Below are 14,601 nucleotides of genomic sequence, written 5' to 3' on the forward strand. Positions count from 1 at the left end.
ACAAAAGTCTAAATTACTTGTTGCATTTTGAATCCATAGCTGTTTTAGACTGAGAAAACTTGCAGCACTCTACAGTATATGAGGAACAAAGTGAATCGTAAGGTTTTAATAGATGAAAAGCTTCCTTCTCTGTAAACACAGTCACTTCTCATTGAAAAGATAAATCCAAAATGTAGCACGATGCAGAGGGTCACAAAGACAGACAAAGAGCAAATATCATTTGACATCAAAGATGTGGTAAAATTTCTTCAGGCAGCAGTTTATGAATGTGCGCAGGATTACAGCATTAGAATTGTTCCTCATGCAAAACAATCTTTTGACCTTGAAAAATATTCACAATTATTTGAAAACATTATTTCGACTGAGCTTTGATCTGACTGTTACATCAACATACAGTATGTCAAGTTAACAAAGTTATACCCCAGTATGTAGATTAATGATTATAAAATAAAATGATTTTTAATAGCAGCCTAATGATGGCAAGTCACTAAAGCCGCTAAAGGGGCTCCTTTGCTTTTTGTATAGCGAGACATTTAGCAGCATCGGACACCTTGGGAGTGAGAATGAGATGTTTTGCCTTGTTTTGTGTGTACACCCACCTTACTCAAGTTCAATGACTAGTTTTTGCTCATCATCACTGCTGGTGTTACTGTCCTCATGTTCTAGATAATTACTGTTACCTAAATATGTTGGGTTGCTATGTATAGCTGGAGGACTGATCTGATGAGTGTGCAGTTCTTGACTAGACATTTGATGTGAGGCATTGCAAGAACTGGGTCCAGCGTTGCATGATGAAGCAATGCTTGCATTAACTATCTCAGTCTTTGAAGCACCACTGTCATGTTGCAAAATGCTGGCTGATACAAGTGTACCACTCATTTTGCACTTTGATGTCTGTTCTTGATTGTCTTTTGAAAAACTCCAGTAGCTCATAGGACTCTTTGGCTGTGTCTCCTTTTGGAATTCATTTTGTGTGGTATATTTTGGTGAAGATGTCTCCTTTTGGCTTGTCTCTTGAGAAGGACTGTTCCCCAAACCTTCACCCATGCTGTCTTTTCTGGTGTTGCTACATTCCCCTTGAGCTTGATGTTGAAAATTTTGTGAAACAATGTTTGTGCAAAAAGATGCTTCTGGATTGTTCATCACTCCAGATTTTTCATGCTGAACTGGTTCTGAAATGTTGAGGAACATTTCCCGAGAGAAATGTGGGTGAGCTTGAGCAGATGTTTGATGCTTCTCACAAGAAGTTGCATCTTCCTATTGTCAAAGGAAACATACATAACATTAGTACACATTATGGAACGCCTCAGACTGTCCACAGACGGTCCCCTCTAACACTCATCATACTTATAATAATTCATCAAAATAAAACATTTAAAAAATAGTATATGGTCTAGTAATCTGTCACAGTGTAAAATTTGTTTTTGGTTACATCATTGCCCTCAGTGTAATGCTAAACCCCTGGTTGTGTATTCCACATTTTTCTTGGATTTAAATGGTCTTTTAGGACTTCTCCTGTCACTACTATGATCCCTAATGAACTCCCTTTCTTCATGAGCCCTTTTTGTCTGTTCTCTCACCTTTCTTTGGTCTCTTTTGCCGTTGTCTTTGAAAACTTGGCATGTGTTGTTCTTGTCAGCCAGCTCTGTGCTGGTGCTTTCCTCCTCTCCACCTCCACTCTCAGGATCTTTAGGGATTGATTCCTTGCTCTGGTTCCTAGGGTCCCTCTGAAACCACCAGCTTTTGAGGTTACCATCCTCCACAGGTCCTGAGGGCAGAACAATGAATGAATATATGTAGCATGTTTTGGAGTCTGTCCCTGAAGCCAGGTCTCCGCTTATTCTTTCGGTCCATCACAAAAGTTTTTTTGAACGTCCTACGAGGGCAGTTGCAAGTACTGAAATTATTTAACTGCATAAAGAGTATGGGCAGGTAGTATCATACATCTTTTGAGGTAAAAAAATGTGCGCACAAACATTGTATGTATTTATTCATTTTTATCGAGAGAGAGGGGATGGGCTTGTAGTATAATACTGACATGACCAGAATTGTTAAAAACATGAACATTCATAAAATATGATCATGTACACCCTACTTTTTATGTCAACTTTTTAATAGGCAACTAAATAGGTTTTATGGCAACCGAAACCTTCTTTATCCAAAACTGATAAATTGGACACAGAAATCTCTTTAAAACTGAACTTAAAACTGTTATTATGAATGCAAAAGTTTCAGCCAGAAAACGTATGTAATTAATGTGCAGATTTTTTGCCGTTCAGCCTCCTGGAACATATGCCTCATTGCAAACCTAGTGTCAGCCAAATGAAGAAAAAAATGACGACAGATTCACATTGTATATCAAGGCACACGGACCAACATATGCTACTATATATTATGGCGGTGGAGATATAAAAATGATAGTCTTGATGAAAAACAATCAGTCAGGTTCTCTGGGGTGGAACTGGTTTGGCTGAACTCTTGCGCATGTCTCTGTGCAGCACTGCTCAGAAAAGGAGGCTGCGTTTGGATCTCAGATTGCATGTCAGCCGTCTGGAATGGAGACAGGCGCAAAATCTCCCTTTAACCTCTGGGTCTTTGCTCTGGTGAGTCCCTGTGGGGACCATCTTCCAGTGATCTCTGATCCTGAGAACCCTGTCAATTCCCTGAACATATCCAATCAGTCAAACCTATAGCAGTGCAGGCTAGTTGGAAGGGTTAATATTTCTGTTCTGTTGAACTAATTTACCTCTAATAGAGAGACCACCATTCACTTTAACTGAAGAAGCATATAGCATTTTTCATTAGCTTTTTCTTTCAGGGGCTCTGTGTTTTGTTTATTCTAAGCCCCTCTGACTGACCCTTGACCTTCTTCATATTAGTGACCTGTGACCTAATGAAATGGAATCTCTTCAGAGTGTGATTTACACCGTAAAGACTGCAAGGATCAAATGTTTCCCTCTAACAAGTGACTCAGATGAGAGAAACATCAGGTCAGTGTGAGAATACAGTGGAATTACAAAGGTTAGGTCAGGAAAATGCCACAAAGAATGTGATGACAACTTAATGATGTTCCCCTTAGATTCACCCTCTCACTAAAATCTTCGTGATCCTACTGAATTCAAAACAGCTTCTGCCTTTGAACTGATATCACTGGATAACTTTAACATGCAAGACAGAATGGTTCAACAGCTTTGCCCTTTTCTTGACATCATTTTACTAAATGTGTAGTGCTGTATACCAATCTGAGATGTCTATGGCATGTCTCTGATGACACAGGAAACATCATTTTTAATAAAACATTAATGGTTGCAATTTATGCAATTTCTTTGGCCATTAGTAAAATGCACGTCCTTTAAATTTGATGTTAAAAAAACTTTTTTTTTTTCTCCATGCAAACATCCTTTTCTGAAGATTTCATTCTTTAACCTGTAATTTGCATTTTATTACTACTTTTGTCTGACTGCTTTAATAGCAAGGTTTTATATATTAATCCACTTAGAATTCAAAGATGTTGGTAATATTCTTATGTTGCTACAGCATTTGACTTTTCATAATATTGGTAAATAAATAAATAAAAATAAACAAATAAATAAAAACGCAGCTCAACAGCTCAAGTGTTAAAATTATAAAATGTCTGCTGACTTACTAAGAGAAGTCATGAGCATCACTGGAGGACAATGGCTAGTAACAAACACAGAATTTTTGATGTCTTGTCACCATCTTGTGTTGAGAAAATGTTATGGCATCCTGTGTTATAAGTATTTATTGTGTATAACGTCTAACTATGGTTGCTCTCACATGCAAGTACTACACAGTGCTACACTTTAAATAGCATGATAATATTACCTTGCAGAGTTATATAGTAAGTATTTGGTCCCACCTGTGAATATTTCCTGATTGGCATGGTGTGTGTAAACATCTCCACATCTGGTACTGTCTTCAAGAATGCTATGAACGTTAGATGTCCTGTTCAGCATTGGACAGGATGCTTTCACTTCACTATAGGTGTCATTCCCGAAGTCACCTGGGCCTAGAGCAAAGGCCTGTTTGAAATCACACAGTGTAGGTGTTTGGCCTGGACAAAATGTTTCAGTCACCAGAGTCCTGTGCTTGCAGCTGAGCTTACAGTTGTCATATGCTCTCATTTCTCTTGTATCTAAACCTGAGCTGCCACATGCAGCCCAGTGAGTCTTGTTGTGACTGGGCTGTATTGTGGAGTTTAGCTCTTTTTGCATATGATGTGATTCTGCAGTAGAGGTCTTTTTCTCACAAAAACAAGTTCTTATCTTTGTATGAATATTTTCACAGTTTCCTGATAATGAGACTGGCACTAGGTGGCCTGTTTCATTCGGCTCAACTGGCTTAGTATTTGTTATAGTTTGAGTGTGATTTGGCTCCATTGGCTCCATTAAACAATACAGCTCTTTATCTCTGGATGTCTCTATGAATGTTTGGTCCTCAGAGGAGTTGTCAGAATCTTGGTTATGGAGTGAACTGTTTTGGGGCTCTTTTTCATTTCCTCTTCTAAAATAGTTACTGTCCACTAAACAAGGTTCACTTAGTTGGTCTCCAGCCACTAGTTTGTGGCATGTCTCTGTGGTAAATTCAAACCCAGCTGATTTTCTGTCCTGTGGATTCTCAGGGATCTTTTGTGGTTCATACACTTGTCCCATTGAATTTTTGTTGTAATCCACTGAGGCTGAGATATGAACCTTTGTCTGTGGATGTGACCAAGATGAAACACATTGGGGGCTTCCATTTGTAAAGATTTTATCATTTTGAGAGTTTAAACTACAAAAGATTTCTGCTTTGTTTATTGGACTGGCAGATTCACAACTGGAACGGTTCTCTTTGCTCATCTCAGCATAATTTACCATTTCCTGTGCCATGCACACATGAGTCACATCATTGCTATACACCTTCTGTGAAAGTGTTGTCTGGTTTGTTAAAGTGCTTGAAGATGTTGTTTCAATATGAGGCTCTATCAGCGCTAGCTGTTCATCAGAAATGAGCTGCATGACTATCTGGAGGTCTGCTGTTCGTACATAAAATGTGTTCTGAACCTGCACTGAGCCATTTAGTTGTATCATGTTTCCTTCAGACTGAGGCCCTTGAAAGCCCCCAGTGGCCATTTTAGAGGCCGTATTTTTCAGAGTATTCTCATACACTGTGGATTTGATGTCCCTTGTAAGACCAAGAGGTTTTCCTGTTTCATTCACAGGGGAGGCAGGATGGTTTTGTACTGTAGGTGTCGTAGCTACTGAAGAACAAGTTTGTACACCAGATTCTGAACAATAACTCACTGTTGACATGTTCAGTGATGTAACAGGCTGAGTGTTCTCTGAGGTTGATGATACAAAACCTGTTGACGGGTTTTCTACCACATGTGTTGCACAGTTGCTCTGCAATAAAGATATAGGATGCTGCACTGGTGGAGAAACAAGCGAAATTGATGTAGGTGTGGTAGACTGAACCTGTGTTAGGAATTTGGATAAAGTGTTTGTTTGATTTAGCTCTGAACAGGAAAGCGATAAAATAGGCAATGAAGTTGTTGCGCACAATACATCTGGCTTACTCTGGGCAAAGGTTGTGACTACTGAAACACCCTGACAATGCTTTGAGGGTAGTACACTGTTTTCAAGATGACACTGCACTGTAGTTTGGCGACTTTGCCTGAGATCCGGAATGTTTGAGCAAGTGCTGTGTGCTAAAGCAGAGTCGGAGCAAGAAGCCGATGCTCCATCTGTGGAACATGGAATCTTCAGCTGATATTTGGGAGGAAAGCTGGTCTTGGCTTCAGGGACAGTATGGCTGCTGATAGAACCAGATGGTGTCCCACTCACATTGATAAAACAAAAAGCAGGGCTAAGAGTATTACCAAGGAACTGGCTTGGATTTGACAACTGATGTATAAATCTACCTTGCGGCTGGAGATTTTGCGTGTTGACCTTTTGAACTGTGATGGAACCGTATGTTGCACAAGTTGACAGGGGTAATTGACCAATTAAACCATGCAGATTTCCATTTGACTCTCCAGTTCTTGAGATACAGAGCATTTGCACATCATTCCCAGTGCGCTGTTTCTTCCTCTCTGATGGGATATGGAAGTCAGTATGTTGTGTTATTATTTCTTCCCTTTCAATGTCTTTCCCCTTATTATATTCAAAGCTGGTACTTGACACCTTAAAGTCATTTTGTAAGGTCACAACAGAACAAGACGTAAAGTTCAGAGACTCAGATCCATTGTCCTTCTGTTGGCCAATTTGAATTCCCAGGCTTTGGTCAGAATCCAGTGTAGTCTTTTTCGCCTTCAGTGTACAGTCTTTCTCAGTATTGTAGAGTTTTGTAAATGTCCCACCTTTGTAAGTGTGCCATTTTGTGTAGTCAAATTTTCGGACTTTTTTCCTGTAGTTTCCTTTTATAGTTGGCTCTATTCCAAAATCAGTGCTGTCTCCATCTGAGCTAAGGCTGCTAATACTACCTCTTTCAAGTTGGGATCCCTCTGCAGTAGGCAGACAATCTACTGCTACCTGCCTAACTAGTGAGCGATGACATGGTGCTTGTTGGTCTGATGACCTTAATGGGTAAACATGCCCTGCACTGCACCGTCTGCTTAGATTCAAACTAATTGCTCCATCAGTGGGTTTGCCATCTGTAGGGAAGGGTAAAGAACTGCTTCGTGCTAATGGTGAATGCTCCAAGCCAGTGGAGTGCTGCGTAGGTACAGAGCCGTGAATTGCCCCACCTCCTCTGTCTTGATGTTTTGAGCTTGAGTTGTGCTTCCTGCTCTTTATCTCAAAATGGAAAGAGTCTTTATAAGTGTATGGCACAGGAAGATCAATGCTTCCTTGTTTTGACAATATTGTCTTTCTTGGCCGCACAGTTTCCAGTTCTTTATTATCCACCAACACACTATTCTCATATATAAGCTTTGAAATAAGTTTTTCCAGCTTCTGCTTCTCCTGAATGGACACCTTGCATTTGGAGTCAGGGGTCATATCTGAGGATGTCTGGGAGGTGCCTGGTTCCTGCCGTTCCATAGTGGTTTCTGTCAATGATTCCATACTGGGATAATGCAAACTTGCTCCAGGACTGCTGGATGAATGATGCTCACTGCTGTCACTGAAGCCAGAGTCTGTACTGTCATGGTTTTGAGATTTTCCTTGGGACATTGGGAAATCCCACGGTTTGGTAAATAAAGCTTCCTGCCTTTGAAGAGGCATACGATTTAAAGTCAGCTTTGTACATCCATCCTCACTCAGTGCACTTGTCTGCTGGATAGCAGGATTATTTTTCACACCATCTGATAATTCCACAGGTTTTCTCAAAGAATTTACGTTGTCTTGAAGTGCTGGTGTTAATCCAACCATGGCAGCACTGTGCAGTCCCCATTCTATAGACATTGTCTTATTCTCTGTAGAGTCTACCTGACTGGGTATTGTCTCTACAGGAAGAACTTCTTTGCTTCTATTCATGTCTGCTGAATCCCCGCCATTCATCTCACAGGATGGACTAGGACAGTTGTCCCTTAAACTCTCCGTGCTGTCCTGGCTGCTGAAAGTGCCTTTGTCAGATTCGCTGGAAAGGCGTGCATGAGCCTGGGTGCGCTTGTGTTTATAAAGGTTACTCTGCGTCTTGAAGGAAATGCCACAGGTAGTGCAGGGATATGGTCGCTCTCCTGTGTGGCAACGAAGATGTTTCACAAGCACGCTGGGCTTCAGACAGTCCTTACCGCAGTGTTGGCAAATATGCTTCCCAACAGACTTAAGTCTGCCCGAGGTTGCTGGAGCCAATAGCCTTTGTTGTTGCAAAACAGCCCCACTGGCAATATGCAGTGTCAGAGAAGGTAGAGTCGAGTTGCTACACATCCTTGGAAGGAACAGTGGTACAACCGTTGCATCCTGCAAGGCTCCAGGTTGGGCCTGAGGATATGGCTGCAGGCCAGGGGCAGGAATGCTGTGGACATACATAGTCGTGAGAGGGGCCTTAACATGCGTCTCTTCCTCTCTCTGTGCAGACGCTGAACACTGAGACTCAGCAGCGCTCACAAAGCTCTGCTTGCTAGTTGCCATGGTAACACAACCCTTGTGATGTTGGGAGATGGAGCTCACTAATTACCTAAAAAAAGAAACAGTTTCATTATTATTATTATAATTATTATTATTTACTTGTATATATAAAAATTAAATAATTTAAAAAAAAATTATATTAAAAAAAAAAAAAAAAAAGCTACAAAATGTGTATTAGAGCTGTCTGACTAATCTGGACTTCAAAAGAACATGCTATAGCAGCAGATATAGCTTTTCTCTGCTCAATTAATCATGGAAATGTAAAAATATGGTGAAGATGTTTCATAATGGATTTGATTTTAGTGGGAATCTCATATTTAATGTGAACACATGGTCAGTATTACAGAAGCACCAGAATATGAGCAGAAAATGGTGGTGGTAGAGTTATGACTCATTTCTAGAAAAATTAGCGCTTGTTACATTATTGCAGATTTATGATGATAATTGGCTTGTGCAGTTCTTTACACTAGAGTTAAAGAACTTAACTAGAGTTAAGACTGTCCTGTCTAAAACATGTACAGTATTACTTGGAGGTTTGCAGGAAGTTTGCAATTTATTTTTACTGTCTTAAAAAAAAGAACCCTGGCTCTACAGCTACGGTATGTTCATTAAATCTGAGGCTGTACAATTTAGCTTGTACACATGACAGATGTTAATAGACAAATGCACATTTACAAATTACATCACTATGAAAAAAAAGCCCAGACTTTAAATTATATAAACTAAAATATCATTACCTTCCATCCTTAGTTACTTGCAGAAATAAAGAAGTTATATTTAAATAAGTACAGTTCTTGTTATTGTTCACATCCTTTATCTGTGCCCTGTTGTCTGTGTATCACATCATTACGCTTATGAAAGATTGCTACCAAGCTACTCAAAAGATATGAAAAAAATAAGTCTGTATGCTCTAACATAGTGCAATCACAGGTCACTCACCAGAGCTTGGAAATATAAGGGAACACGACAGCAGCAAAAGATTGCCCAAATAAATCCACAATGTGTAAACAAAAATCCAGCTTTGGAACAGTGCGAGGTAAAACGAACAAGAGAGTCACAGAGAGCATGTGACCATGGCACCCTCTCTCACCACAAAGGCCCTTGGTTCCTCTTCCTTATTTAGTTTTCTTACAGCCATTTCTGCTGCTGATGGAGGAAATACAAACGTCATTCATGCAAATGCGACTGGGTGACGGTGACAACACAATGTAAAAAGTACTGTATGTGAGAGAGAGTGAAAGAGGAACAGAGAAGTTACTGACAATACCATTAAAAACAAAGTTCAGGGCGCAAGCACTTTGAAAGAAATTAACCCAAACCAAGGTGAAGATCATGCCGCAACATGGAGATCCAGAAAGAAAGACTGAGATGGACACAGATAGGGAAGAGAGCAGATGGAGGGAGGGAGAGAGAGAGAGAGAGAGAAAGTGAGAGTGAGCTAGTAAGACAGAGGCAGAGTGCGGCACATAACAACACAACTGAACTGAACTAACAAAAAAAAAAAAAATCCTGTTCAAAAGAGGAAGTACTATGATCATGGAGACCTCAAAAAGATCATTTCACCCACAAGTGCACACACGCTGTCTTTGCTGCATGTACCTGACTTCTGTTTCTGGCTTTTCTCACTCCTCCAGTCACCCACACACGAAGGAGGAGAAGTGTAACATTATTTGTGGCAGTGTAACATTTGTTGGTGCATGGTTTTATTTATTTATTTTCTAAAACATGTTAGCAGCTACTCATCAAAAGTGGCTTTTGTCTGGCACCCAATGATCAGAGAGTACATTAGCTACCATCTGTGCTTTAAACTACAGCAGAGCAATGGATGGCTCATTATTTCCTGTAAACAAAAGTAAAAGCTAAAGCAAATTCTCCAGAGGAAAAAATTCTTATTATGTTATCCTTCTGTAATACATTGTTTTGGCCTTCACTATCTGCTCCTCATCCAACTGTAATTACATCAGAAAGGTAAAAAAAACTGTTTAGAAAAGCCAATTGATGGATTTTTTTATTGTTATATAATACAAAATATTGATAATGCAGGTTAAAAGTTGAAAGGTAGCAAAAAATCTAAATGAAAACCTAAAAATTATACATTGACATTACAACAACAAAAAAAGTTAACAATTTTATTTCAGTTGCACTGAGCACAATTAAAAAAAAAATCAACTGCTTACACAGATTTTCAAAACATTCCATCTTTTTTTTTTTCAAAACTTTATACACAAATCCAAGAATTACACGCACAAATGCAAAATACCTCACATCTCATGCAAAATGAAGCTCATCATTTGTTGTAATTCCTGTTAGATTTTTGTGTGTTACATGGAGAATTGTGTGTTGTGTTTTGCAAAAGTTTTTTATGAAATTTAAAATTGAGTGAAAGGCTGAGAATTAGTGTATGGTTTTGCAGGTTTGGTGTGTTTGAATGTCAGGTTTCAGAAATTGTGTGGCAAGTGTAATGGAGGCCAGCGAGTAGTGCTGTGCAGGTAAACCTCACTCCCCTATCTCAAGAGACGCACTAGCGGCAGACGCTAGTGGCTGTAGCCATTTAGCCTTCTTGTTAGTGTGTCCACCTCCCATGCCGGAGACCCAGGTTTGAGGCTCACTCGGAGCGAGCTCGAGGTGTGGTGGTGAAGACCCGGCAGAGAGGGGTTACAATGGTGCTGTGACCTTTCAAGGATTGGGCCGTAGATCGATGTCAGCAGCAACCTGATGTTTTTTTTTTTTTTTTTGTCTTCAATATAACAGCATTTAAGAGAGTGCTTTACTGATGTGTATAATGTTCATTATAATTTGTCTGACATAGTGGTTATATGTGTTATATTAAGCATGTAAAAGAAGTGCATGTTAATAACATTGAGCATTTTATGATTTATTTAATTCTCATATTTTATTTGAAAAGTATTTTTGCTGATAATGCTAAGGGTTTTATCAGTTGTGTATAATGTGCAGTCTGCGCCAGGCGAACTGAGAGGAGGAGATTGAGATCTGTATGGTACGTGCATGTGACAGAGCCTTATGTATTTTTTTGAAAAATCTGCTGTTCCGTCATCATTAAAAGAGCAAACAGCAATTGGTCGAGGTCTGGGTCTTTCCTTTATTCATCACAACAAGAACACATCGCAGAATATACAAGGGTTAATGCATGTGAATTCAACCTATTACAAAACTGTTAAAGACAGCATGCCCGTTACCCAAGTAAAGATTTAATGTGTAAGCAATTGAAAAAAAACACTGTAAAACCAGTCACACACATACAAACACACACAAATGCAGAAATAAAGGTACAAAAGCTGTCACTGGGCCAGTATCTTATGTACACCTTGCTACCTCAAGGGTCAATATTGGTACCTTAAAGGTACATATTAGTACCTAAAGCATTGGTGTCCTACAGAGTTTAGCTCCAACTTGCCTCAACACACCAACATGGACAGTTCTAGTATGTCTAGTAAGACCTTAACTAGATGGTTCAGCTGTGTTTAATTGGGATTAGAGCTAAACTCTGCAAGACAGTGGCCCTCCAGGAACAGGATTGGACACCCCTTCATATAGTCTAAAATGAAGCCTTGGAATCTAGGAGATATTATTTAAAATCAGAATGATGCTGACAATATGCTTTGTCTGCTGACAGTGAGAAAGAGTTGTTGGACTTCCATGCTTATATCAATTCAAGTAATGAAAACTTGAGACTGAACTTGGAATATGACAAGACTGAATTTTTTTTTATTTAACCATCAGACAGGTCAGTTTCATCTGGAAACAGGCTATTGTAGTTTTGTCTTTGTTCACTTAGTTAAGCAGTAGTACCCTTACAAATCAAAGATATATGTGAATATATTGGAAGATATAATGTGATATATGAAATAATAAATTTTGATATATGGGGCTCTAGTTTTATATTTTTCTAACGCAGAACATGTAGCAAGTTTATATGTATGTATACAGTCGTGGCCAAAAGTTTTGAGAATTACATAAATATTGGAAATTGGAAAAGTTGAAAAGTTTTTATAATATCAATTTGCATATACTCCAGAATGTTATGAAGAGTGATCAGATGAATTGCATAGTCCTTCTTTGCCATGAAAATTTACTTAATCCCAAAAAAACTTTCCACTGCATTTCATTGCTGTCATTAAAGGACCTGCTGAGATCATTTCAGTAATCGTCTTGTTAACTCAGGTGAGAACGATGACGAGCACAAGGCTGGAGATCATTATGTCTGGCTGATTGGGTTAGAATGGCAGACTTGACATGTTAAAAGGAGGGTGATGCTTGAAATCATTGTTCTTCCATTGTTAACCATGGTGACCTGGAAAGAAACGCGTGCAGCCATCTTTGCGTTGCATAAAAATGGCTTCACAGGCAAGGATATTGTGGTTACTAAGATTGCACCTAAATCAACAATTTATAGGATCATCAAGAACTTCAAAGAAAGAGGTTCAATTCTTGTAAAGAAGGCTTCAGGGCATCCAAGAAAGTCCAGCAAGCACCAGGATCATCTCCTAAAGAGGATTCAGCTGCGGGATCGGAGTGCCACCAGTGCAGAGCTTGCTCAGGAATGGCAGCAGGCAGGTGTGAGCGCATCTGCACGCACAGTGAGGCGAAGACTTTTGGAAGGCCTGGTGTCAAGAAGGGCAGCAAAGAAGCCACTTCTCTCCAATAAAAACATCAGGGACAGATTGACCTTCTGCAGAAAGTATAGTGGATGGACTGCTGAGGACTGGGGCAAAGTCATATTCTCCGATGAAGCCCCTTTCCGATTGTTTGGGGCATCTGGAAAAAGGCTTGACCGGAGAAGAAAAGGTGAGTGCTACCATCAGTCTTGTGTCATGCCAACAGTAAAGCATCCTGACACAATTCATGTGTGGGGTTGCTTCTCATCCAAGGGAGTGGGCTCACTCACAATTCTGCTCAAAAACATAGCCATAAATAAAGAATGGTACCAAAACACCCTCCAACAACAACTTCTTCCAACAATCCAACAACAGTTTGGTGAAGAACAATGCATTTTGCAGTTTGGTGAAGAACAATGCATCGTCTCCTAAAGAGGATTCAGCTGCGGGATCGGAGTGGCACCAGTGCAGAGCTTGCTCAGGAATGGCAGCAGGCAGGTGTGAGCGCATCTGCACGCACAGTGAGGCGAAGACTTTTGGAAGGCCTGGTGTCAAGAAGGGCAGCAAAGAAGCCACTTCTCTCCAATAAAAACATCAGGGACAGATTGACCTTCTGCAGAAAGTATAGTGGATGGACTGCTGAGGACTGGGGCAAAGTCATATTCTCCGATGAAGCCCCTTTCCGATTGTTTGGGGCATCTGGAAAAAGGCTTGTCCGGAGAAGAAAAGGTGAGCACTACCATCAGTCCTGTGTCATGCCAACAGTAAAGCATCCTGACACAATTCATGTGTGGGGTTGCTTCTCATCCAAGGGAGTGGGCTCACTCACAATTCTGCTCAAAAACACAGCCATGAATAAAGAATGGTACCAAAACACCCTCCAACAACAACTTCTTCCAACAATCCAACAACAGTTTGGTGAAGAACAATGCATTTTCCAGCACGATGGAGCACCGTGCCATAAGGCAAAAGTGATAACTAAGTGGCTCGGGGACCAGAATGTTGAAATTTTGGGTCCATGGCCTGGAAACTCCCCAGATCTTAATCCCATTGAGAACTTGTGGTCAATCCTCAAGAGGCGGGTGGACAAACAAAAACCCACTAATTCTGACAAACTCCAAGAAGTGATTATGAAAGAATGGGATGCTATCAGTCAGGATTTGGCCCAGAAGTTGATTGAGAGCATGCCCAGTCGAATTGCAGAGGTCCTGAAAAAGAAGGGCCAACACTGCAAATACTGACTCTTTGCATAAATGTCATGTAATTGTCGATAAAAGCCTTTGCAACGTATGAAGTGCTTGTAATTATATTTCAGTACATCACAGAAACAACTGAAACAAAGATCTAAAAGCAGTTTAGCAGCAAACTTTTTGAAAACTAATATTTATGTAATTCTCAAAACGTTTGGCAACGACTTTATATATATATAAGCCCTGAATGGTTTTGCACCTCAGTATTTGAATGAGCTCCTTTTACATTATAATCCTCTACGTCCGCTACATTCTCAAAACTCAGGCAGTTTGATAATACCTAGAATATCAAAATCAACTGCGGGCAGCAGATCCTTTTCCTATTTGGCGCCTAAACTCTGGAATAACCTACCTAACATTGTTCGGGAGGCAGACACACTCTTGCAGTTTAAATCTCTTTAACCTGGCTTACACATAACATACTAATATGCTTTTAATATCCAAATCCGTTAAAGGATTTTTAGGCTGCATTAATTAGGTAAACCGGAACCGGAAACACTTCCCATAACACCCTATGTACTTGCTACATCATTAGAAGAATGGCATCTACGCTAATATTTGTCTGTTTCTCTCTTATTCCGTGGTCACCGTAGCCACCAGATCCAGTCTGTATCCAGATCAGAGGGTCACTGCAGTCACCCGGATCCAGTAGGTATCCAGACCAGA

At 40.0% G+C, this 14,601-nt stretch overlaps 1 protein-coding gene across 1 annotated transcript; it reads right to left on the bottom strand.

Annotated features, from left to right (window-relative positions):
* Window positions 1–518: 518 nt before the first annotated feature.
* Window positions 519–9,817, bottom strand: LOC132126582 (uncharacterized). Its single transcript, XM_059537927.1, has 4 exons — window positions 9,009–9,817; window positions 3,881–8,118; window positions 1,581–1,768; window positions 519–1,257 (listed from the first exon to the last, which is right to left on the bottom strand). The coding sequence occupies exons 2-4, from the start codon at window positions 8,070–8,072 to the stop codon at window positions 601–603; spliced, it is 5,037 nt and encodes a 1,678-aa protein (XP_059393910.1). The 5' UTR covers window positions 8,073–8,118; window positions 9,009–9,817; the 3' UTR covers window positions 519–600.
* Window positions 9,818–14,601: the final 4,784 nt, after the last annotated feature.

Source organism: Carassius carassius, chromosome 44 (genome assembly GCF_963082965.1).
Source record: "Carassius carassius chromosome 44, fCarCar2.1, whole genome shotgun sequence".
Classification (NCBI taxonomy): Eukaryota; Metazoa; Chordata; class Actinopteri; order Cypriniformes; family Cyprinidae; genus Carassius; species Carassius carassius.